Raw genomic sequence first — 25,888 nt, 5'->3', positions numbered from 1 at the left:
GCTTTTTTCCCTTGGCATAATGCTTTTGAAATTCATCCATGTTGTAGTATACATCAGGACTTCATTCTTTTCATGGCTAATAATATTCCATGGTATGGCTCTACTACATTTTGTTTATCCACTCATCTATTGATGGACATTTGGATTGTTTCCACCTTTGGGTATTGTGAATAACTGAATAATGCTGCTATAAACATTCGTGTTTTTGTTTGAACACCTGTTTTCAATTCTTTTGTGTATATACCCAAGAGTGGAGTTGCTAGATCATACAGTTATTCTGTTTAACCTTTCAACAAACCGCCAAACGATTGTCCACAGCAGCTGCACCATTTTATATTCCTGCTAGCAATGTACGAGGGATCCAATTTCTCCGCATCCTTACCAACACTTATTTTCTGGTTTTTAAGATGTGTTTCTTTATTTACTTACATATAGCCACCCTTGTGGATGTGGAGTGGGCTCTATTGTGATACAAACCGCTGTTTGATTTGGCAGTGGTGCTCTTGGCTTTACTCTGGAATCTCCTGGGTTTGTATTTATTTATTTATTAACAGTCCCAATGCCCAGGCTGTACCTGGGGCCAATTTCATCAGACACTAGGGCTAGGCCCAGGCAGTGGCAGTATGTTTAAAACTGCCAAGGTGATTCCAGTGTGCAGCTGAAATTGAGAATCGCTGTAAAGATCCTAGCCCCCTCTTGCTTACACTTTTTTTTTTTTTTTTGAGATGGTGTCTCACTCTGTCGCCCAGGCTGGGGTGCAGTGGCCCGATGTTGGCTCACTGCAACCTCTGTCTCCCGGTTCAAGCTATCCTCCCATTTTAGCGTCCCAAGTAGCTGGGATTACAGGCACCTGCCACCACGCCTGGCTAATTTTTGTATTGTTAGTAGAGATGGGATTTCACCACGTTGGTCAGGCTGGTCTTGAACTCCTGACCTCAGGTGATCCGCCCGCCTTGGCCTCCCAAAGTGCTGGGATTACAGGCATGAGTCACCACGCCCGGCCTTACATACTCTTTTCAGTCAAAAATTTAAATAGTGTTAAAATAGCTGGGTGAGTCCCACATTCATCTGAAAAAATGGTGGGGAGTGATCCAGATCTGTGTCAGCCACTCTAACCCTAATAGCTAATGCCAGGTGTTTAAGAGGGGAACTGACATCACTACAGCAGCATACAGGGGCCAGGGAGGCAGAATGTCTCCAAGAGTCCCAAATGAACTGGTGGAAAAAATAATTGTATATATTAAAAAAAAAAAAAAAAAAAAAAAAAAAAAAAGAAAGAAAGAAACAAAAGGCTACTGGCTTTGATGGCCAGGCAGCTGTTAAGGACTGCCAGCCCCCATCAGCTCCCTCACCCGCCCTGCAATGAAAGTTTGGGACAGCAGCATGAGGGTGGCCTTACAGTGCAGGCCAATAGTCTATGGATATTTCCAATTAGCACCTCAGCTGCCCATCCACTGCCACCACCACCACCTCCTCCTTTTTAACAGAGGGCTCTTTTCTGCTTTTGACTTCCTTCTTCCCAGTACACACTTGCTCACTGTGTAGGACAGTGTGGCTCTTTCTCTAAATTTTTAGAAACTCTGTTGCTGATGTCCAGCTTGGCCTGTCTGCTCAGAAGCAAGTGGGCCCATTTGAAAGGGAGGTTGGGACAGGAGTAATACTCAATACTAGCATTTTGCTAAGTGGGTCACCAAAGCTTTCACCCTAAGCCTGGACTTCATCTTGCTGTCTATATTGTCACTGCACTGTAGCCACACACTCCCAAGAACACACCTAGAGTTGAACAAGCAGTTTTCTTCTCCTTGCAGGTGGGGGAAACACATACCACGGGAATAGAGGCGGTGATGGGGCGGGGGCTCTCAATAAGAGGGTGTGAGAAAGGACAACTTAGAGGATTTGCACCTGGGTATGTTAGAGGCCCCCCGGTAGTGAAAACCTGTCAGGTGAGAATGACCCCATATGTCAAGTGCACCTGAATGTGTGTTTGGAGTTCCCAGCATGGCCAACCAGAGACCATGGAGAACATCTGAGCCTCTGGCCTGGCCAAAGCAGTGTGGGTCCTGAAGGGGATTGAGGCCCTTTGTTTAGGGTAAATGAAGGTTGCCAGATTGTTAGGGGGAGGGTGTTCTCCTGTTGAACCCACTGCCACTGGATCGTCCCCGTATGTAAGTTACCAGTAAACTCTATGTCTCTGAGTCTCTTCTTTGGCCCCTTGAACCTGGTGCCATCCCTACTGAAGTTAATAGGCATCTGGCCTGACACTGTGTCAGGTGGTTTTGGGGAGCGTTTAGGGAAGCCAGGTGTTGCTCTGGATTGCAAGCTGGTGCGGGGGGTGGGGGTGGGGGAATTCTATGATTGGATGGTTTAACAAATGTTCTCTAGAAGCAGAGAAAATTAGAGTCAGGCTACAGCTGTGGTTGGTAAAGAAGCAGCAGTCACTCATATTAGCCAGGATTGGGGGGTGAGGTGGTACTTGGTCACATTTGTGGTTTGTTCAAGGCTTATGTTTTCTCCGTGTTCAGACATGATTACAGAGTGGTCTTGTTTGTGTTTTGTACCCCCTTGTCATAGAGTGGCCTTGCCTGATGTTGGTGTTCTCGGGAGTTGTTTCTGTTCAACAGGACACCCAGGCACAGCTGTGAGTGCCTGGCCAGCTCTGTGAAGGCAGGACTGCTTTATTCTTTCTCAGTCTTACTTTTCTGGCAAGAGCAGTCAGTGGCAGGCTGCAGGACACGAATCCATGATATCCACGTTTTCACCATTGGCAAGACTGTCTCAAGAATGCAGGCTCTAGTCGGACTAGGGTAAATCTAGTCTCTGCTGAGTCTTTTGTTGCAGGACGAGTTGCTGACGTGTCTGATAACAGCTGTGCAGTATTTAAGACTCTGCGCAGGATCCACTGGTCGACTGTAACACAATTACCACAAACAACATGATTATTAGTCCTGAAACAGGCCTGGAAGCCAAGGGCCTAGATTATAAAACTCAGGTAATGAGAACATGTTCCCAAATCCAAATAGATACTCACAGCTCAATTGGAGGTGTTTAAAAGAGGCCTCGAGTAGGATTATGTTACTGGTAAGTAGGACGTGCATTGGGAACATCCTTGCAATAACTCCTAATGTTACCCCAACAATGTTGGTTCCATATCGAGGCCAATTTAACTCTGATGTTGTGCTAACATCATGAAGCATTTGTGTAGTTTTTTGTTTGTTTTTTTTTAGACAGTCTTGCTCTGTTACCCAGTCTGGAGTGCAGTGGCACGATCTCGGCTCACTGCAACCTCCACTTCCTAGGTTCAAGTGATTCTCATGCCTCAGCTTCCCAAGTAGTTGGGATTACAGGCGTGCACCACCAAGCCCAGCTAATTTTTGTATTTTAGGTGGAGATGGGATTTTACCATGTTGACCAGGCTGGTCTCCAACTCCGGGCCTCAAGCAATCCACCTGCCTCGGCCTCCCAAAGTGTTGGGATTACAGGCATGAGCCATGCCCAGCCAATGACACATTTGTTAAACTCCACTTTTGTTATGGCTGTCTGATAAGTTAAGCAAAGCATCTCAGGATTTTCATCCCTACTTTGTACCTTGCAGGAAAGAAGGTAAGGTACAAGTGCTGGGGATGAATTTCAAGTGTGAGCCCTAGGGCCACCTGTGCTGCCAGACACAAGCTGCAGAGCATAACCAGCTACACAGTTTGCAGGCCAAGTGCAAAATAAAACATGGGGCCCCCTGTTCAAGAATTAAGAATTCAAGATGGCAACAGAGAATTAAACCAAGTGCAGGGCCCTTTTGACGTGAGGCCCACACTGGTGCTGAGTGGGGAAAGGCACACCTGAGGCCCATGGAGCCCTACTGCCCCTGCAACATGCAGGACAAAGACAACTCTATTGTCAGTGACCTGACTCCAGAGGAATGGCAAGAAGTGGAGAACATCCTAGGAAGAAAGAGGAGCTGCAGACTGACATAGATAACTGAAGGATGAGAATTGCAATAGCTAACAAAATTGAGAACCTAGGACACACAGAAGAAAGGAAGACATGCAGAATAACAAACAGGTGGCCATGGGTAGACAAAAATTAATGCAGGTCCTAGAAAAAGGTCCAGTTGTTAACAGAGAAAGGTCTGTTCAACAGACTCTTGTTGAACACTTGTGAAGACACTGCCCAGTTTTTGTAGAAGGGTGAATGAAGAACTCGGCAAAACAGCTGTTGCCTGGGGGAGAGATGAGTTTAATATCCAGGTTTTTCGTTGCTTTTGCGGAGGCCCATGAGTTCATTGATTTAAATTTTGTCTAACCATTACAGCAATTCCTGTGGCCGTGAGAGGCACAAAAGCCTGACAGGATGATGGAGGCATTTGCCCAGGGATGTTGTCACTGCAATAAAGAATAATTTTAGTTCAGACGCTCATGCTCTCTCCCCTTTGCCATTATTTTGTAGAACAGCAGCCATAACCCCAGTGTCAAAAATAAGCCCACCGCAAAGGCTATTGCCATGAATAGTGGCGCCAGTGATGGAGTCCTGCTAGACGAGCAACTCCGGCGTCTGCAGTTTCCTAATTCAATGTTAACAACAATGCTGTCCTCTTACGGGCTTCTCCCTCATTCTTATTTTGCGTGAAAACGTAGACAACGTAAATGCCCAAGCGCTTTCTATTCAGTCCTCAAATGCAAAGCAGACCCTTGCCAATAATGGTAATAATCCGAATGGGTTTAACTGCAGCATTGTAAGAAAAGCCAGGCAGTACTCTTAGACTACAGGGGTGGATCTCATCATTTGATTTTCCCGACTCCGCCAGGAAACGAGGGGCCTTGGCTTAGGGAGAGGTGTGTGGGGAAGCGTAGGGGATGGGCCCCCCGGAAGTCCTGCTGCGCTGTTTAAACCTAAGGTGACCTAACGGATGGCGGGAGCGGCCGCGCGAGCCTTGGAGCAGGGCGCGGCCATTGGTGACGCACGCCGGGGAGCACGGCGCCCACGTTTCCACCATTAGCGAGGCCTCACACCCGGCGCTCCAAGTTCGGGGCTGGAAGCGTCCCGGCTTCCTCCCTCCCGGAGGCGGGACCGGCCCCGCCCCCGCGCCCCGGGTCTCTCCCGGCGGCCCCTCCCACCTCCTAGTCCTGGCCTCCCCGGGCGCAGCGCACTCCCCGCCGGCCGCAGCCTGACACGCCGCGCGGCCCCCCAGTCTCCCGCGGCCGCCCCCCCAGGCATGGCACAGGGCCTCGCCTCACTATGGCAGCAGCACGGCACAGCACGCTCGACTTCATGCTCGGCGCCAAAGGTGAGGGCGCCCGCCGCCACCTGCGCGGCATCCCTGCCGCTCCCGCCGCCTGGCGGGCTGGCCGGGGTCGGGCGGGGCGTGCGGCCGCGGGCCGAACAATGCGGGCGGCCCGCGCGGCGCCGCAGTCTGCCGGGCTGCCGCGCACAGCGCGCTGCGGGGCCGCGTGCACCGGCGGCCGGGCGGAGGCCGCGCTCCTGCTCGCGCCACGCTCGGTCCCGGCCGCAGCTCGGGGCCTGGAGGGGCAGTCCCGGGTGCCTGCCGGCCGCGCCGCCCTTCCGGGCCCTGGCCGCCCACCCGCGCTCCCACGCGGGCTCGCAGCCTTCGCACTCCCGCTCGGGGATTCCCCGGGCTGCCGGGCGCGGGCGGACCCCCCATGGGACGAGGATTGTAGGGATTGCGGCGGAGCGAGGCGTGACCCGCGCGGCGAGCCCGGGCTGGGGGCGTGCGCCGAGCGGGGCTGCCCGCGCGACCTTTTCCTGTTCTTGCAGGCGGGTAAATTTCCCTCTTGGGGGCGGGGGTTTCCCCTCGTAGGGAGATGGGGCTGTGGAAAGGTCTGCGGACGCGCAGCGCTTGCAGAATTCTCAGCCGACTGCGTAGGAGACGGATACCCCGGAAAGGAACTGGGGGACGGGAAAAGGAAACGATTATTATTATTGGGGGTGGGGAGGCATAAGGTCTGGGCGCGGGAATCGTTTACACCCCGAATCGAGGAGCTATCAAAAGAGTCCGCCGGGCGCGGTAGCTCACGCCTGTAATCCCAGCACTTTGGGAGACCGAGGCGGGCAGATCACGAGGTCAGGAGTTCGAGACCAGCCTGGCCAACATGGTGAAATCCCGTCTCTTCTAAAAATACAAAAATTAGCCGGGCGTGGTGGCGGGCGCCTGTAATTCTAGCTTCTCGGGAGGCTGAGGCAGGAGAATCCCTTGAACCCGGGAGGCGGAGGTTGCGTGAGCCAGATCGCGCCATTGCACTCCAGCCTGGCGACAGAGCAAGACCTTGTCTCAAAAAAAAAAAAAAAAAAAACCGACCAGAAGAGAGAGACCTGCTAAAGTCGGAACTGTGTGCAGGAAATTTGAAGGGGAGGATACTTTGCAGGCTTCTTTTCTCGGGGTGCCTCTGTCGTGGGGGTGGGAGTCGCGGGAAAGATAGAACTGCCCTTCCTTTTTCTGGTGGCTTTTAAACCTGTGACTGCCGCAGACTTGAATCTGCACTTCCCATAGGTTCCACTTGGAGTGTCTCGCTCATACCTTGCTTTTCCCACAGTTTTCCTCGAATTGGATAGAGCAGGCTTTTCTCTTACCATTTTTAACACTGACTTTTTCTTACTGAATTTCTGAGTACTCACTTTGCATTTTCTCCCTCAAATTTAAAGAATCTCCGAACGCGCAGATTTAGTAAAGACTGAGGATTTGGAGCAACACCTGGGTTTGAGTCTGGCTTCTTCCTGATGGGCTCTGCGTGCGGCCTTGGGTTTATGTTAACTTTCTGAGTCTTCCCTGTCCATTAAAAGAAAAAAAAACCGTGTACACCTGTTCGGGTTTTACTCTTAAGGGAGTAGCTGTGGACCTCTGTAGGGTTTTTTAAGCAGTATCAGTGTATTTAGGTGGTCTGAAGTGACTTGGAGAAAACAAAGCATGTTAATTTTAGTCCCCACATTTCTTAGGTGAGGATGTAGGGCAGGGAGACTGCTAGAGATAAAATGGTGCTTGAGTGGTGGACCTGAAGAGCCAAGGTTTCATTAATTACCCTGCCAGCCCTAGGGCTGAACGGTTAATGAAAGCTCTGGCATACTGAATTTAGCGGTGAGGAGAAATAGTGTATTACGGTCACCCACTAGTAAGGGGTGAGTCTGGGAAGTGTCCCTGTTGTGAGCACCTTGTGAACATTCACCTGTATTTATCGTCCATGGATTTTCTTAACTTTTTTTTTTCCTCTGAGATGGAGTCTCACTCTGTCGCCCAGGGTGGAGTGCAGTGGCACGATCTCAGCTCACTGCAACCTCCACCTCCTGGGTTCAAACAATTTTTGTGCCTCAGCCTACCAAGTAGCCGGGATTACAGACTTGAGCCACCACGCCCAGCTAATTTTTGTAATTTTTTTTTTTTTTTTTTTTTTTTTAAGTAGAGACGGGTTTTCACCATGTTGGCCAGGCTGGTCTCAAACTCCTGGCATCAAGTGATCCGCCTGCCTCAGCCTTCCAGTGGGCTGGGATTACAGGCATGAGCCACCGTGCCCGGCCTGTCCATGGGTTTTCTTTTAAGCTTTAAGGAGGGTCATCTCAGCGTGGGGCCCAAAGACTCTGGCACTTCCCTTTGTCCTTAAACCTCCTTGGCCAAATTTAGATTTAGCCTCTTGAAGTGCTGGTTCACAATGGGATGTTTTGTTGTTTTGTTAAAGTGGGGAAAAAGCGAATGAAGAAAAAGTGAGAGAATTTTAACACTTTGGGCTGACACTGTCCAGGAGAACCATGGATCCCTAGTGTGGGAGGCAGGAGGAGAAACTGGCCTTTTCTAAATTGGAAAGGTGTGGAAGTGGCATCTTAATAATTTAGTTGTGCAAAGAGGAAGTAAAAAGATTGACGATAAAGACGTGTGTAGAGCAGAACAGAACGTTCTTAAGAGGGAAAGGTGAAACATAAGCTGTTAATATTTTAATTCCCCGTCTGTTCTTAAAGATGAGAAAGCTTTGATGGCAAGGTGAACATTCTAGAAAGAAATATTACGTGCGTGGGAGGGTGGGGAATGTATGTATGTACGCATCTGTCAGACCTTGAGTCATTACAAGTATTCTGGGCATAAGAACTCCGATTCATATTGTATTCTCTCCCATCACTTTATTTGGGGTGAAACACGTCGACCTTTACTGTCAGTATCCACATTTGAAAAATAAAGAGATCCTGGCTAGATTGGGATCTAAGTTCATTTAGTTTTTAGTAAGGGGAGCTTGGTGAAAAATCGACTTGTGAGGTCTCCAAAAACATTTAATTGATAATGAGTCAAAAGGCATTACTCTTGGCATGTGAATATTGGATGTGACTCAAGGGTGAGTCAAATGCCTGTGGAGCCTGGATTCATGTTCTTCTTTTCCCCGCTTGTCAGTAATCCTTTCTAATGTTCCAGTTCCATGATGTGATTTTAGTGGAATTAAACTTGAACCACTTAGTTATTATGTTGTTACTGTGTTGGGAGCGCAGCAGCCACCAGCCCACCAAGAGCAACTGTAGATCGGGCTTGGTGGTACTGGTTTAGTGTTCTGGCTGATGAGGTGTAACCCAGGACATTTTTATTTTTGCTTTTAAAAAAACAACTCATCTGTGGTCATCTTGTAAGTGAAGTATTGGACTCTAAGGACTCTTGAGCCCAAAAACCATTTTGTGACTTAGCCTGAGGCTAACAGGAATAAACTTGTCCCATGTTTAGATAGTGTAGGCATATCTGAGCTGGTGGAGGAAACGTGGTCTGTTTCTAGCCCCATGTGCTAGGCAGGATGCCTGGGTATCCAGAGGGTGAGTGGGAGGCCAGGCGCGATGCCGCATGCCTGTAATCCCAGCACTCTGGGAGGCTGAGGTGCGCGAAGTGCTTGAGCCCAAGAGTTCAAGACCAGCCTGGACAACATGGGAAAAACCTGTCTCAAAAAAACGCCAGGTGTGGTGGGTTTTCTGCACCTGTAGTCCCAGCTAGTTGGGAGGCTGAGGCGGGAGATCCCCTGCACCCAGGAAGTCGAGACTGCACTCCAGCCTGGACAATGGAGTGAAACTCTCAAAAACAAGGGCCAGGTGTCGTGGCTCATGCCTGTAATCCCAGCACTTTGGGAGGCTGAGGTGGACAGATCACCTGAGGACAGGAGTTTGAGACCAACCTGGCCAACATGATGAAACCCCATCTCTACTAAAAATACACAAATCAGCTGGGAGTTGGTGGCCCTTGCCTGTAGTCCCAGCTACTCTGGAGGCTGAGACAAGAAAATTGCTTGAACCAGGGAGGTGGAGGTTGCACTGAGCCCAGATCGTGCCACTGCACTCCAGCCTGGGCTGCAGAGACTCTCAAAAAAACAAACACACACAAAAACGGTGGTGAGTGAGTCTCTATAGCCTCTTCTTGCAGTGTTGGAGTGGAAGGTCTCTAACAGGCCAGCCAGCTCTGAAAAGGTCTGGCAATCCTATGTCCATTTTTTTCCCCTGGGCTGGGCATATCTTTTGAAGCAGACCTCCACCAGGGTCTGCATCCTGGAGATAGCTCTGGTACATGGTAGATATTTGGTACATGCCGATTAAATAGATCAAATTTATGTTACGGTAAAGGTGGAATGCTGGTTCACGTCAATTAGGGGAAATTGAGACACTCAATTACCTTGTAGAATTATGAGGATGGTCCTGAATTCAGAAACATGGCAGATACTGTTAGGTCTGTCCTTTGGACCATTGCTATATGATTTGTGCAGGGAAACAAAGTGATTTGTGTCGCTCAAATTCACAAATTTTATAACAAATCTTGTTTAATAATTTAAGAACAGAAGGCTACTTGGGAATTATGGGCTTAGCAGAGAAGGTTTGGGGTAGGGGGTTCTGTTGTACCTTTGACCCTCATCAGGGAAGCCTGTGGACCTCTTCTCAGAGTACGAATTTTAAATGCATACAATAACCCAATTAAAAATACCATGTTAAAAATACAAAACCCCCAGATGTGTGGTATGGTAACATGTGCTTCGCTTCTCCCCCACCCCCCAGTCTTGCTCTGTCACCCAGAGCTGGAGTGCAATAATGGCACAATCTCACTGCATCCTCCGCCTCCCAGATTCAAGCAATTCTCCTGCCTCAGCCTCTGGAGTAGCTGGGATTACAGGCACGTACCACCATGCCCGGCAAATTTTTGTATTTTTAGTAGAGATGGGGTTTCGCCATGTTGGCCAGGCTGGTCTCGAACTCCTGACCTCGTGATCCACTCGCATTGGCCTCCCAAAGTGCTGGGGTTACAGGCGTGAGCCACCATGCCCAGCCCATGTGCTTCTTTATTAACACATCAAATAAGATGTAGCAGCAAGGCTAATATCTTTCATAATCTCAAAGTAGACCTGAGCAAAATTGATATTTAACAAACTGTTAGGGAGAAAAACCTGATTTTTGTGACAATGACCAGCTATAGTTGACAATGTGTGGTTTTTGGCCTCCAAGCATAACTGAAGAAAGTGCTAAATTTCTATTAGTGAAAATAAGTCTGTGTGGTTTTTTTCCATTCAAGTTCACAGGTCCCCTGAATTGTATCCATTGACTCCTTGGGCATCCATGGACCCCAGGTTCAGACCCCCAGGCTGGGGATGGGGAGGACTGAGGCAGCCGGTTTCTGCAGATTGTGTGTTCCTTTTAGGGGGTGTAGGTTTTCACCCAAGGCCAATGCTGGAGGCACATGTCCCTAGTTCCTCTTCAAAAAACAAAAGCGGCTCTTTGAAATCTTTGAAAACATAAAAGTTGTACTTAGTAATTGCCACAGGGGCTAGGTGTTGCCCTGAGTGCTTTGTGCATTATTTTAGGTAAATCCTCAAAATAACCCTAGGTAGGTCTTGTTCTCCCCATTTTAAAGACAAATAAATAGGCCTACTTGAGGTTTTTTACTTTTTGAGTGGCAGAGCTGGAATTCAAAGCCATGTGTTTGATTGGAAGGCTGGTTCTGCTTCCACGATTCTGAAGCCTCTTAGTTTAAGGCAGTGATTCTCAATGTGGGTGTTTCCCTCTGTGGGTGACATCTGGCAATTTCTGGAGACATTTTTGGTTGTCACAACTGGGAAGATGCTACTAGCATCTAGTACGTCCTGCAGTGCACAGGACAACTCCCCAACAGCATTGACAGCCCAAAATGTCCATAGTGCCCAGAGAAACCCTAGTTTAAATTCATGCTAGACCATTTCAGTAATTTGGATGACAGATCATCAGCAAAATTTCCCTGGTCCTTCTTGGAAGTGTCAGTTATGCCCACAAATTGTTAGGCAGCGAGGAGGATGGGCCCTGTCTTTCTCTAAGGTTGGCACTGGGGTCTGTTAGGAGCTTGGTCATCGCTTCCTACTCAACTGAGCCTGTGGTTTGAGGTGACCTTCCCTCCCTGATTTCCTGAACCATCGCCCTTTTTAACTAGCTCCCACGCTCCCCTGTATTTGAGCTGCCTTCTGGTGGAAGCATGTCTTCTTTGTGTGTTTTAAATAGCTATAACTGTCTAAATAATAAAACCTAAACAATGTAGTTCAGATTGCATCTAGCTTTCTCAAGAGTAGAGAAAGCTTCCTTCCTCCCCCTCCTTCAGCATTATTATCCCGTCCCACTATATTTTAATCCTCCATTGTGATAACACCGCAGGCGCAGGCACCGTTGCTTTAACAGTGAAGCCTTTCGGGGCTGATGGCTGGGAATTGGGAATGCATGCTTGGGCCCTACTCTACACGGACCGAATCACAGTTGGTGGAGGGGGTGAGTTCCTGGATTTTGCATTTTTAATCATCTTCCTCACAGTAATTCTGTTGCTGATTAAAGTACGAGAACTCCTCTAGTAGTTCCTTATTGAAAACAACAGCAACGAAAATTTGCCCGAAACCTTTGGCACACCTACCTCACTCAGCCCAACCAGTCAGCCTAGTCAGTCATTAAGTCCTGCGGCTTCTGCCTGCCAGTGTTCTCAAATTTGTTGCTCACCACCTGTTCCTTACTTTAGTTTTCTGGCTACAATCTCCCCATATGTCTCCATTTGGGGATGGCTCGATCATTAGGAACACAACAGGATCCCTGTCCCTTTTCCCATTTAAAAACCCTTCCGTGGGTCAGTTTCTACCGCGTTTTTCCTCTTGCCCCAATTTATTCCTTGTGCTTCCCAGTAGCCAGGAAGCACCTAGACTCAGGATTTGACAGCTTTGGGGAAGACTTTTTGTGTGCTTTACATAGGAATTCTCATGCATTAATTGTGTTTGAAAATATTTTATGGACTGCTTCCGGGAGATCCCTTGTTGGCATTGCCTGCCTTTGGCATGCTCTTTTGCTTTGTGACTTTTTTTTTTTAAATGCTCTTGTCCCAACTCTGCAAAAGATTCTTAATTGGACAGATTATGCTCCATATGACTCCAGGCTGAATAACCTCACGTTGCGGGGAATTAGTTTTGTGGGCTTGCCCTTAAAAAATGGAGTAAACCATAGTGGTTCTTTTTAGATTGTAGTTTCCAAGTCATACCGATTTCCTTAAACCTATGGAGGTAGCATATGGTAAGATTTTAGTTTCCACTTTATATCTGTAATCCTCATCTAGTTCTCATTGGGTAGTTCAGTATTGTTTAAAATGCTTTGAAAGGGATGACAGCTGTTTAAGAAATTGACTCCATAATCAAGGCACTAGGAGCGACCCCCATCCTGGCTAACAAGGGAGGGGTACTTTTTCAAGTATTCTGAAGCCCTGCATGAGACATTCTAATTTAATAACCAGTAGTCAGTCAATTTGTCTCTTTTTTTTTTTTGAGAAAGTCACTTTTGCATTTGCAGTGGGGGAGTTACCAGTTGGGAATCTTCTCATCCCCTTAGTATGTACTTTACTCCGTTGTATTTGAATTGGCAGTTTCAGGCCTTAGCTACCTTCTCAGGAGATAAAGATTAAAATGCTGTGTTCTCTAATAACTTTAAAAAGTTAGAGCTTTTGATTTTGGACTTGGTACCCAGAAGGTTTGAAATTATGGGCTTTATAATTTTAATTGTGATCACCATGGTTATACTAATCTTTCACATATAAGGATTAGTTATAAAGTTACTGATATCTGTTTAAAAACATCAATAACGTTATTACTGAGTTTAGTTTTTGGAGTCTCTGCATATTCCAGGTGTTTTAATTCACTATTTCACTGCAGTTGTAACCTAAGCCTGCTAGTGTGCGCTGTGGCTCCGACTGCCATTTCGTGGTAGTTATAGGCTCAGTTCTTTTGAAAAGTCAGGAAACCTCCTCAATTGAATCTGCAAACCAAGTATGTAAACCATGCACAAATGCTCTTGAAAACCCTTACAACTAGGCACTTTTCCAGACCCCAGGAAAAACAACTCTGCGGCCCTGAGGTGTGGTGGGCCTGGATTTCATTAAATTGACACTGTCATCTGTGTTCCGGAAGGAGCCACCGAGCTAGCTAGTGGTGATACTGGTGATAAATGTGTTTACGTGCTAAGCCACAGATTCAAAAGGAGCTGGTAAGAGCCAGTAACATGTTCTAGATTCCTGAACTGACTTGACTCTGGGTAGTTTTACACACACCTTAATTTTTCCCTCTCCATGAAGGTGCTAATGATGCTAAAATCCCACACACTGTGTCGTTGGGTGGAATGTCCAATAAAATGTTTGGAAGAGTGTCAAATGATACATAAAATACCTAACACTAATTGCAATGCTTAGGGCCGAGTACTTTGAAATTGTGCCAGTGGATAAAGATGCTCAGTTATAAAGAGGTGTGAATTTAACTTACTTGAAGGGTACGAAAGCTCTGCTGGCAAGAGAAGAGGCAGAAAATAATGGGTTGGCCTGTGTTTTGAAGGTTGGTCTACTTTATTTAAAGGGCATCCTCCCTAAGTTATAAAGCAGAATTTTAAAAGGACACTTTGATTTAAGATATCAATTACTTGTGTTGCATGACTCCGTTTTTTTTCTTAAATGAAAATTTCTCCATTGAGAATCCTGAGCAATTCCTAGAACAATGCTATATTTAATACTGAATTCTCCCTTCTAGAAGGACTGTAGATCACAGTGTTCAAACAAGACTGATGTGCCTGTGCGCATACCAAATTCCTTTGCTGGCCTTAGAGTGTAGAGGTGAATATAGAAATGTTCCTCAATCCTTTTTTTTTTTTTTTTTTTTTTTTTTTTTTTTTTAGCATACAGGTTGAGCATCCCTAACCTGAAATGCTCCACAATCTGAAACTTTGAGCACCGACGTAACACGAAAAAATGCTGATTCGGGATTTTCAGATTAGGGACTTAACAGTCAGTGAGTGCAATGCAGATATTCCAAAATGGAAAAAAAAAAAACCAAAACACTTTTGGTCCCAAGCATTTTGGATAAAGGATATGCAACCTGTATTTTCAGGGCCAGTGCCTTGTATCATGCTTTGGAAACAGTGGTGGCATGGTTTTTTGTTTTTCAAAGATGGGATCTTGCTGTGTTGCTCAGGCTGATTTTGAGCTCCTGGACTCAAGGGATCCTCCAACCTGAGACTCCTGAGTCGCTGGTGTTACTGGCGCACACCGCAGTACCTGTCTGAAGTTTCATAAATGGCCTAACATTGAATCTTTTAACTGTATAATGCAATAAATAGCTAAGTGGCCCAGTTGCATGTGGAGTTTTGAGGAAGATGGTCGTGGGTTTGTCAGTCCAAATGTTTGTTCCTTTGTGGGGGTTTGTCTAATTTGGAGCTTGAGAGTTGGTGTTGAGAAGAGAGAGAAAAGAGCTTACTATTAACTCCCTTTGGTATGAGATGCAAGACTATGACAAGACTTTTTTTTTTTTTTTAATTTGAGTTCTGGGATGCAGTGCAGAACGTGCAGGTTTGTTACATAGGTGTATATGTGCCATGGTGGTTTGCTGCACCTGTCAACCTGTCATCTAGGTTTTAGACCCTGCATGCATTTGTCCTAATACTCTCCCTCCCCTTGCCCTCCACCCGCTGACAGGCCGAGGTGTGTGATGTTCCCCTCCCTATGTCCATGTGTTCTCATTGTTCATCTCCCACTTATGAGTGAGAACATGTGGTGTTTGGTTTTCTGTTCCTGTGTTAGTTTTCTTAGAATGATGGCTTCCAGCTTCATCCATGTCCCTGCAAAGGACAGGAACTCATTACTTTTTATGGCTGCATAGTATTCTATGGTGTATATATGCCATATTTTCTTTATCCAGTCTATCATAGATGGGCATTTGGGTTGGTTCCAAGTCTTTGTTAGTGTAAATACTACCTCAATAAACATACGTATGCATGTGTCTTTATAGTAGAATGATTTATAATCCTTTGGGTATATACCCAGTAATGGGATTGTTGGGTCAAATGGTATTTCTGGTTCTAGATCCTTGAGGAATTGCCACACTGTCTTCCACAATGGTTGAACTAATTTACACTCCCACCAACAGTGTAAAAGCATTCCTATTTCTCCACATCCTCTCCAGCATCTGTTGTTTCCTGACTTTTTAATAAGGACCATTCTAACTGGCATGAGATGGTATCTCATTGTGGTTTTGATTTGCATTTCTCTAATGACCAGTGATGATGAGCCTTTTTTCCATATGTTTGTTGGCTGCATAAATGTCTTCTTTTGAGAAGTGTCTGTTCGTATCCTTCACCCAGTTTGTGATGGGGTTGTGTTTTTCTTGTAAATTTAAGTTCTTTGTGGATTCTGGATATTAGCCCTTTGTCAGATGAGTAGATTGCAAAACTTTGCTCCCGTTTTGTAGGTTGCCTGTTCACTCTGATGATAGTTTCTTTAGCTGTTGCGGAAGCTCTTTAGTTGAATCAGATACCATTTGTCAATTTTGGCTTTTGTTGCAGTTGCTTTTGGTGTTTTTTTGTCGTGAAGTCTTTGCCCTTGCCTGTGTCCTGAATGGCATTGCTGCCTAGGTTTTCTTCTAGGGTTTTTATGGTTTTGGGTTTTACATTTAAGTCCTTAATCCATCTTGAGTTAATTTTTGTATAAAGTGTAAGGAAGGGGTCCAGTTTCTGTTTTCTGCATATGACTAGCCAGTTTTCCCAGCACCATTTATTAAATAGGGAATCCTTTCCCCATTGCTTGTTTTTGTCAGGTTTAGGGACTTTTATTTTTTATTTTTTTAAAAAAAGAAAGAATTTTGTGACTGTTAAATTTTTAGTGGAGTTCCTGTAATTTAACCCTTTGAACAAAGGGTCTGGCTTTGCTTCAGAAGGCTGCAGGAACTGTTCAAGTCGTGGTTTGTGCATTTGTCTTCTTACATCATCTGCTCATTTGACACTATGGGGTTAGGGAAATATAAAGAAAGGGGGATACAACTCTGAATCTGATACTGTGGCAAGTAGATAACCACTTTAATGTATGGTACAAATGGCTTGCTTATTCTTGTTGCATATATAACAGTGCTGTGCGTAAAAACACTGAATTTTGTAGCCCAACTGTTGGGATTGAATCTCGGTTCCACTACCTACTAGTGTGTGTGACCTTGGGCAAGTTGTTAATCTATGTGCCTTACTGAGCTGACTATACTTCGGTTACCCTTAAATAGCAGCTGTGAGAACAGACATCCTTGCCTTGTTTGGACCTAAGGGAGAGAGCAGTCTTTTACCATTTTGAGTATTATGCTAACTGTAGGTTTTTTGTAGATACCCTTTATCAAGTTGAGAAAGCTCTCTTCCCATTTTTGTGTGTTTATCTTGAATGAGTGTTGGATTTTGTCAGGTTCTTTTTTGCATAAATTAATATAAAATGTGGGGTTTTTTCTTTAGCCTATTATGGTGAATCACATTTTTCTTTTTTTGAATGTTGAACTAGCCTTGTATACCTGGAATAAATCTCACTTAGTAGTGGCATGTAATTTTTCTATATTGCTGAGTCCTATTTGCTAATGATTTTGTTAAGGATTTTTGTGTCTATACACATGAGGGATATTGGTGCATAGAATTTTTTTTGGACTGTCTTGGTCGGTTTTGGTATTAGCACGGTACTGGCTTAATAAAATAGCGAGGCCTTCCTCCCTATTTTGTGTAGAATTGGTGTTAATTCTTTAAATGTTTGGTAGAACTCTCTAGTGAAACCATCTTCGTCTCAAGGTCTCTTTTCTGAGGTGTTTTGTTTTTTTTTTTTTTTTTTTTGAGACGGAGTCTGGCTCTGTCTCCCAGGCTGGAATGCAGTGGCCGGATCTCAGCTCACTGCAAGCTCCGCCTTCCGGGTTTACGCCATTCTCCTGCCTCAGCCTCCGGAGTAGCTGGGACTACAGGCGCCGCCACCTCGCCCGGCTAGCTTTTTGTATTTTTAGTAGAGACGGGGTTTCACCGTGTTAGCCAGGATGGTCTCGATCTCCTGACCTCGTGATCCGCCCGTCTCGGCCTCCCAAAGTGCTGGGATTACAGGCTTGAGCCACCGCGCCCGGCCACTGGAGTGTTTATTTTTGAGAGAGGGTCTTGCTCTCTCACGCATGCTGAAGTGCAGTGGTGTGACCTCAGCTCACTGCAGCCTTGACCTCCAGGGCTCAGGCAATTTTCCTGCCTCAGCACCCCTTCCCCCCTCCAAGTAGCTGGGACTACAGGTATGCACCATCATCCCTGGCTAATTTTTGTATTTTTTGTAGAGACAGGGCTTCCTCATGTTGCCCAAGCTGGTCTCAAGCTCCTGACCTCAAGCAGTCAACGCACCTTGGCCTCCCAAAGTGCTGGGATTACAGGGGTGAGCCACCATGCCTGGCCTCTTTCTGGAGTTTTTAAGCTATAAATTCAGTCTCCTTAACAGTTATAGGACTCTTCAGGTTATTTCATGTTGGGTGAGTTGTGGTAGTGTAGTGGAATTGATAAGAAATCAGAGAGACTGATGGGGTTCAGGAGGATATTTATTATTTAGGTGCACTGGCCCAGTTGGATTAACATCCAAAGGACTGAGCCCTGAACAAAGAGTTAATTACCTTTTAAGCATTTCGTGGGACTGGGGGAGGTCTGTCCAGGGGGAAGCATATTACAGAAGCAAGAAACAAAGACAGTTATTCAAGTAATTGAGACATGCATTACATCATTTCTTACTTCTCAAGGAAAAACATGTTTTATGACTTGAGTTTATCTGTCTAGTGACTTTGCAGCTGCACAGCTAGAGAAACAGGGTCTTCACAATGCCTGGGAAAGGAGGAGAGATAAGGCTCACTAGGCACAGAAAAACAGGCAGTTAATTTTTAAAGGACTCCAGCTCTTTCTCTTTCTCAGGGGGAATTGGGTTTTCTTACATACAACTGAGTTTCTGCTTACACATTCTTTAATTTCTTTTAATTCCTATTTCATTAGTTTGTGTTTTTAAAGGAATTGTCCCATTTCATTCTTAAATTGCCACATTTATGTGTGTAGAGTTGTAGTATTCCCTTATCCTATTGGTGCTTGCAGGGTGTCCGTAGTGACATCTCCTGTTATTCCTAATATTGGCAATCTTTGTTTTTTTTCTTTGTAAGTCTTGCTAGAGTTTATCTTAATAATTTTTTCAAAGAAATAGCTCTTTGCTTAATTTTTTTCTCCTCTAGTTTTTACCAATTTTTTTGATTTTTTTTTTTTTTTTTTTTTTTTGCTGTTATCCTTTTCTTGCTTTGGGCTTTTCTCTTTTTCTAGGTTCTTGAAGTACTAGTGCGGATTAGGGATTTGAGATTTTGAAGTGGAATTTGGTACTCTTAAGTATTCTCATTCTTTAGTATGCGGTTTCTGTTAATGCTAGTTGATAATGTTGCTTCCACGTATTCCTTAAAAAGCAGGAGTCTTGACACAAGAGCAGAGTACGAGTCTGAGGCGGAGGGAGTCATGGCAGGACAAGCGTTTAGAAAGTTTCTTCCACTCTTTGACCGAGTATTGGTTGAAAGGAGTGCTGCTGAAACTGTAACCAAAGGAGGCATTATGCTTCCAGAAAAATCTCAAGGAAAAGTATTGCAAGCAACAGTAGTCGCTGTTGGATCGGGTTCTAAAGGAAAGGGTGGAGAGACTCAACCGGTTAGCGTGAAAGTTGGAGATAAAGTTCTTCTGCCAGAGTATGGAGGCACCAAAGTAGTTCTAGATGACAAGGATTATTTCCTGTTTAGAGATGGTGACATTCTTGGAAAGTACGTAGACTGAAATAAGTCACTATTGAAATGGCATCAACATGAAGCTGCCCATTCCACTGAAGTTCTGAAATCTTTCATCATGTAAATAATTTCCATATTTCTCTTTTATAATAAACTAATGATAACTAATGACATCCAGTGTCTCCAAAATTGTTTCCTTGTGCTGATACAAACATTCCAAATAAAAATATGTAAATGAAAAAAAAAAAAAAAAAAGCAGGAGTCTTAGTTATGTTGGTTGTTAGCTGTTCTTTTTTAAACACAATAAATTGCTAACTTGAATACAGGAAATATTCCTCAGATTATTCTAGTTTCAAATGCTAAGAATGTTCTGAAGTCCTTGGACCAGATTCTGCTCATCTGGCCTATTGTTGCGTGACCCTCCAGCTGAGAATGATCTTTACATCTTAAAAGGGTTGTAAAGCACACACACCAAAGAATATGTGACAGAAACCTGAGTTAGCCTGAACGCTTTACCACGTGGCCCTTTACAGAAAAAGCTGGTCCCCCACCCCCCCGCCTTTAGACCATCTAGGTACAATGATTTTGGTTGCCTGTTTCAGAGTCATCTGGAAAAATTCTGAAGTACAGATTTCCAAGCCCCTCACATGGCTGCCTTCTCATCTGGAATCCATCATAGTGCACAGCCCTCTCCATGTTTGAGTAGTTTTGACTTGTGTCTTTTGTCTTTCATGTTTATTCTCCAGTGGCACGCACTTGTCCAGCACCTCCTAGGTGCTGAGTAATCTCCTTGGGGTTCCAGTTGAATGTGGACTTGGCTAATAGTACCCTGGTAAAGCCACAGGAAGGGAAGGCAGAGGGACCTCCTCAGCGACATGTGTATCAAGGACTGTCTAATATAAATATGATATATATATATTTTTAACATCACACAATTCCCAGAGTCCAAACTGTTTTATCTTTGGAAATGCTATTTCATTGTTGATTCACAGCCTGGCGTAGATGCTCAGACAGAACCCTCGAAGTATTGTTTTTTTTGAGACAGAGTCTTGCTCTGTTGCCCAGGCTGAAGTGCAGTGGCGTGATCTTGGTTCACTGCAATCCCTGCCTCCTGGGTTCAAGGGATCCCCTTGCCTCAGCCTCCCGAATAGCTGGTATTACAGGCAGCCGCTACCATGCCTGGCTAATTTTTGTATTTTAGTAAAGACGGAGTTTCACCGTATTTGTCAGTCTGGTCTTGAACTCCTGACCTCAAATGATCCGACCACCTTGGCCTCCTAAAGTGCTGAGACTAGAGGCATGAGCCACTGCACCCGGCCTTGAATTATTTTTAAACGCAAAAATGGTATGACCCGTAAGGGATTCTGCCCAGTTAAGGTTAGTGAGAAGAAAGCTGGACGTTCGTGATAGTGATGCAGTGCTCAGAAAGCATATTTCATCCTTCCCATGTAATGAAACTGGCAGTCCCACGGTTTCTACTTTGGCAAGGAAATTTTGTTTCCCCTTCTGGATGGAGCTAAAGGAAACCATTGTCATTTAACCAGGGCCAGCCTGTGTCCTCTGTTTCAGCCTGCCCCTCTGTCATGAGGGGGTGAAGGTAGGTTGGTAGCTGGGGCCGTCTCCACACGTCACATGCCAATTTTGAACTAAAAGTAAGGGCTGGTCACTTCACCTGGTCCAGATGCATTCCTAACTCATCTCCTGTTCCCTGACCTCAAACACTGCAAGTCCCCTTTCAAAACCTTCTTCTTGTTACTTCTCTAACTTCTCCTTTCTGTTGGGTTGTAGCATGATCCCCACCCCCTGCTTTTCTGTGGGTTCTCATCTCTTTTCCTAATCCTCTGCTTTGGTTCTCTTCCACAGCTCTGGGCCAGAGTTTATTCCTTCCTCTTCTCAAAAAAACATGGTCCTTAAGCTGACGGGGCCTACTGAAGAACATCGTAGGATACCTTGTGTTGTTTGCATGATTCCTTCCAGGAGAGGTCAAGTGGCCTGGTTATTCAGTGTCTTCACAGCCGCAGACTAATAGATAATATTCCTTCCAGATGAAAGGCAGGCTTTAGTGTACTACCTTTCGTCTGTGCCTTGTTTTCTGAGTCTTGGCTAGGCTCCACATGGGTTAAATCAGAAGGGTGAGAATGGGTGAGTTTGAATCACTTGGCAACCAGCAAGGTGCTGCCCTCCCCAGTCCCCGTGTCTGTGGGAATTGCTCTCCCTTGCAGTGGGAATGACAAGGCAGGGCAGTGAAATAATTAGCAGCACATTTAAGTTATGCTGTAACTTAGTGCATTGAGTTTTAAGAAATAGCCATTGTGGCTGGTACTCTGTAAACATGCCCATATGGCTTCCCTTAATGCATGTTTGCATGAAAAAAGCTTGGGTGTCATTTCTGTGTTGGTGTTGTGTTTTTCTTCTGTGATTAATTTTTCTTCTCTGGTTGCTCTTCTCTATGAATATCAGAAACCATACTATAAAAATTAAAGTCCTGTAAATTTCTCATGCCACTGTCCCTCTTCTGTCACCCAGACAGGAGTACAATGGCGAGATCTCAGCTCACTGCAACCCCTGCCTCCTGGGCTCAAGCGATTCTCCTGCCTCAGCCTCCTGACTAGCTGGGACTACAGGCATGCACCACTGCATCTGGCTAATTTTTTATTTTTATTTTTATTTTTATTTTTGCTATTTTTTGAGATGAAGTCTTGCTCTTGTCACCCAGGCTGGAGTGCAGTGGCGTGATCTCGGCTCACTGCAACCTCTGCCTCCCATGTTCAAGCGATTCTCCTGCCTCAGCACAGCCTCCTGAGTAGCTGGGATTACAGGCACGCGCCACTACACCTGGCTAATTTTTGTGTTTTTAGTAGAGATAGGGTTTCACCATGTTGCTCAGGCTGGTCTCGAACTCTTGACCTTGTGATCTGCCCGCCTTGGCCTCCGAAAGTGCTGGGATTACAGGCGTGAGCCACCACGCCTGGCCTTTTGTATTTTTAGTACAGACGGCATTTCGCCATGTTGCCCAGGCTGGTCTCCAGTGATCCTCCAGCCTCGGCTCCCAAAGTGCTGGGAGTACAGGCTGAACCACCACACCTGGCCCTTCTGTATTTTGCAGCCATACTGGCCTCTGTTTGTATTTTGCAGCCATACCTCACCGAGATCTGAGAAGTGTTAGGAAAGCTGTGTGGGAACTGGGCACCAGCCACCTCACTGTGCAGCGACAGTGATTGTGCAGTGACAAAGATTGTTTCTCAATCTTTGTTTCATGTTTGCCCTCCCTAGCACCCAGCACTTGAGGCCAAAGAACCTTTGTTTAGATATGTTTTGCTGATTCTCTCCTACAACAGCCACTCAGATATTTGGTAGTCTATGATGGATGGGGACATTTAAAGAAGACCATTCCTTGCAGTCCCTTTACCTGATGCATGTTGCATCTGAGCCTGTGCCTGGTGGGCAGCTTGTGGTGGAGGAGAAGGAGAAACCAACTACCTTTTTTTTTTTTTGTAAGAATGTATGTATTAGTTTTCTATTGCTGTACGATAAATTACCACAAATATAGTCACCTAACACATAATCACAGTTTATGTGGATTAATAATCTGAGAATGGCTCAGCTGCGTCCATTTTTATTTTATTTTTTTGAGACGGAATCTCTTTCTGTCACCCAGGCTGGAGTGTAGTGGTGCCATCTTGGCTCACTGCAACCTCCGCCTCGTGAGTTCAAGTAATTCTCCTACTTCAGCCTCCCAAGTAGCCAGGACTACCGGCGCACACCACCACACCCGACTATTTTTTTTGTATTTAGTAGAGACGGGATTTCGCTGTGTTGGCCAGGCTGGTCTCGAACTCCTGACCTCAGATGATCTGCCCGCCTCGGCCTCCCAGAGTGCTGGGATTACAGGCGTGAGCCACTGTGCCTGGCCAGTTGGGTCTGCTTCTAAGGATCTCAAAAGGATGTGGCAGAAGCTGGGCTGTGTTTTCATTTGGAAGCTCTGCTGGGGAAGAATCTTTTTCCACATTCATTCAGATTATTAGCAGAATCCACTTTCTTGCAGCTGAAAGACTGAAGAAACCAGATTCTTACCGACTCTTGGTTGTGGGCTTTCCTCAGGTCCTAGAGACTGCCCACAGCCTTTAGCCACCTGGTCTTCCACCTGTAGTTCACAGTGTGGCTGTTTTTTCAAGGCAAGAGAAAAATCTCTTACTCCACTGTGCTAAACAGAGTCTATCATATCATAACCATGGGGTGAAATCTCATCACCTTGTCATCCTGTATTGATTAGTAGGAAGTCACGAGTCCTACCTACACTCAAGGGTTGGAGATTATTCAAGGACCTGACTCATTGGGACTCACTGTAGGTATGTGTGCCTTAGTGAGTGATTGCATATGAGCACAGACAGAAGTGATATGGCAAAATTAAATGTCATCTCAATAAGAGATTAAGATTATATGACTTTTTTGAGTTAAAATTACTACATTTTAGAAAACAGTGAATATAGGCCAGGTTTTTAATATTGTTGCCACCTTAGATGTTTTCCAAGAAGATAGAAAAATTCTGGTTGTATATAGGCTATAATACACCTGTTTGCAGAAGCACCTGGAAAGCACTGACAACCCCAAAATATATCCATTTTTGTCCTATACTTTTGTGTGTGTGTGTGACAGAGTCTTGCTGTGTCACCCAGGCAGTGCAGTGGCGCAATCTTGGCTCACTGCAACCTCTATCTCCTGGGTTCAAGCGATTCTTCTGCCTCAGCCTCCTGAGTAGCTGGGATTACAGGTGCCCATCCCCACGCCTGTCTAATTTTTTTTTTGTATTTTTAGTACAGATGGGGTTTCACTGTATGTTGGCCAAGCTGGTCTCGAGCTCCTGAGCTCAAGTGATCCACCTGCCTTGGCCTCCCAAAGGGCTGCGATTACAGGTGTGAGCCACAGCACCTGCCCTGCTATATGCTTTTTTTTTTTTTGGAGATAGAGTGTTGTTCTGTCGCCCATGCTGGAGTGCAGTGGCGCAGTCTAGGCTAACTGCAACCTCCGCCTCCCGGGTTCAAGTGGTTCTCCTGCCTCAGCCTCCCAAGTAGCTGCGACAAAAAATTGAAAATATTTATATCAATAGTTTTTGGGGTATAGGTGGTTTTTGATTACATGGATAAGTTCTTTAGTGATGATTTTTGTGCACCTGTCACTCGAGCAGTCTACACTGTACCCAATATGTAGTCTTTTATCCCACACCCGCTTTCCACTCTTCTCTCGTAGCCCCGAAAGTCCATTATGGCATTCTTATGTCTGTGCATCCTCATAGCTTAGCACCACAGTTATAGGTGGGGACATATGATATGCTTTTCCATTCTTGAATTACTTCACTTAGCCTAATGGCTTCCAGTTCCATCCAAGTTGCTGCAAAACACATTATTTCATTCCTTTTTATGGCTGAGTAGTATTCCATGGTATATATACCACATTTTCTTTCTTTTTTTTTTTTGAGACGGTGTCTTGCTCTGTCACCCAGGCTGGAGTGCAGCAGTGTGATCTCTGCTCACTGCAACCTCCGCCTCCTGTGTTTAAATGATTCTCCCGCCTCAGCCTCCCAAGTAGCTGGGATTATAGGTACGCAGCACCACGCCCAGCTAATTTTTGTATTTTCAGTAGAGATGCTGTTTTGCCATGTTGGCCAGGCTGGTCTTGAACTCCTGACTTCAAGTGATCCCTGCACCTTGGCCTCCCAAAGTGCTGGGGTTACAGGCATGAGCCATCATGTCCGGCCAGTATACCACATTTTCTTTATCCAGTCGATCAGTGGGCATTTAGGTTGGTTCCATATTTTTGGAATTGCAAATTGTGCTGCTATAAACGTGTATGCATGTCTTTTTCATATAATGGCTTTTTTTTTTTTTTTTTTTTTTTTGAGACTGAGTCCTCTTTTGCCCAGCGTGGAGTGCAGTGGCCTGATCTCTGCTCACTGCAACCTCTGCCTCCTAGGTTCAAGTAATTCTTCTGCCTCAGCCTCCCGAGTAGCTGGGATTACAAGCGTCTGCCACCATGCTGGGCTAACTTTTGTATTTTTAGTAGAGATGGGGTTTCACGATTGGGGATTCACGATAGGGGTTCACGAATTAGCTGGGCGTGGTGCTGCGTACCTATAATCCCAGCTACTTGGGAGGCTGAGGCAGGAGAATCTCTTGAACACAGGAGGCGGAGGTTGCAGTGAGCAGAGATCACACTGCTGCACTCCAGCCTGGGTGACAGAGCAAGACACCGTCTCAAAAAAAAAAAAGAAAATGTGGTATATATACCATGGAATACTACTCAGCCATAAAAAGGAATGAAATAATGTGTTTTGCAGCCTGTTGGCCAGGCTGGTCTCGAACTCCTGACCTCAAACCTTGGCTTCCCAAAGTGCTGGGATTATAGGTGTGAGCCACCACACCCAGCTTTGTTTTTCAGATAATGGCTTTTTTTCCTTTGGGTATATGCCCAGTAATGGGACTGCTGGATGCAATGGTAAGTCTACTTTTAGTTCTTTAAGGAATCTCCATGCTGTTTTCCACAGTGGTTGTACTAGTTGATATTCCCACCAGCAGTGTAAAAGTGTTCCCCTTTCACCACATCCACACCAACATCTATTATTTTTTGACTTTTTAATAATAGTCATTCTTGCAGGAATAAGGTGGTATCTCATTGTGGTTTTTGCATTTTCCTGATCACTAGTGATGTTGAGCATTTTTTCATGTTTGTTGGCTGTTTATCTTCTTTTGAGAATTGTCTGTTGCCCATGTCCTTTGCCCACTTTTTGATGAGATTGTTTTTTTCCTTGCTGATTTGAGTTCCTTGTAGATTCTGGATATTAGCCCTTT

The 25,888-nt window shown here is 45.4% G+C and overlaps 2 protein-coding genes across 2 annotated transcripts in view; both read left to right on the top strand.

Moving 5' to 3' along the window:
• The first annotated feature begins 5,361 nt into the window (after window positions 1-5,361).
• SMS (spermine synthase) overlaps window positions 5,362-25,888 on the top strand; it is a 56,948-nt gene continuing 36,421 nt past the window's right edge. The window contains 1 exon segment of the mRNA XM_033201119.1: window positions 5,362-5,770. Coding sequence (XP_033057010.1) covers window positions 5,377-5,770 — 394 coding nt within the window. The 5' untranslated portion in view covers window positions 5,362-5,376.
• On the top strand, window positions 18,728-19,216 carry LOC117077431 (10 kDa heat shock protein, mitochondrial-like). Its single transcript, XM_033201120.1, has one exon. It carries the CDS (start codon window positions 18,784-18,786, stop codon window positions 19,090-19,092), a length of 309 nt encoding a protein of 102 aa, XP_033057011.1. The 5' UTR covers window positions 18,728-18,783; the 3' UTR covers window positions 19,093-19,216.

The sequence above is a fragment of the Trachypithecus francoisi genome, unplaced genomic scaffold, assembly GCF_009764315.1.
Source record: "Trachypithecus francoisi isolate TF-2019V2 unplaced genomic scaffold, Tfra_2.0 Lachesis_group6, whole genome shotgun sequence".
Lineage (NCBI taxonomy): Eukaryota > Metazoa > Chordata > Mammalia > Primates > Cercopithecidae > Trachypithecus > Trachypithecus francoisi.
Note: the sequence above shows the minus strand (reverse complement) of the source record. Positions and strands in the feature narration are given on the sequence as shown.

What these genes read in the sequence shown, in the direction of transcription:
- LOC117077431 (XM_033201120.1), top strand. Translation starts at nt 18,784, where the DNA reads ATGGCAGGACAAGCGTTTAGAAAGTTTCTTCCACTCTTTGACCGAGTA.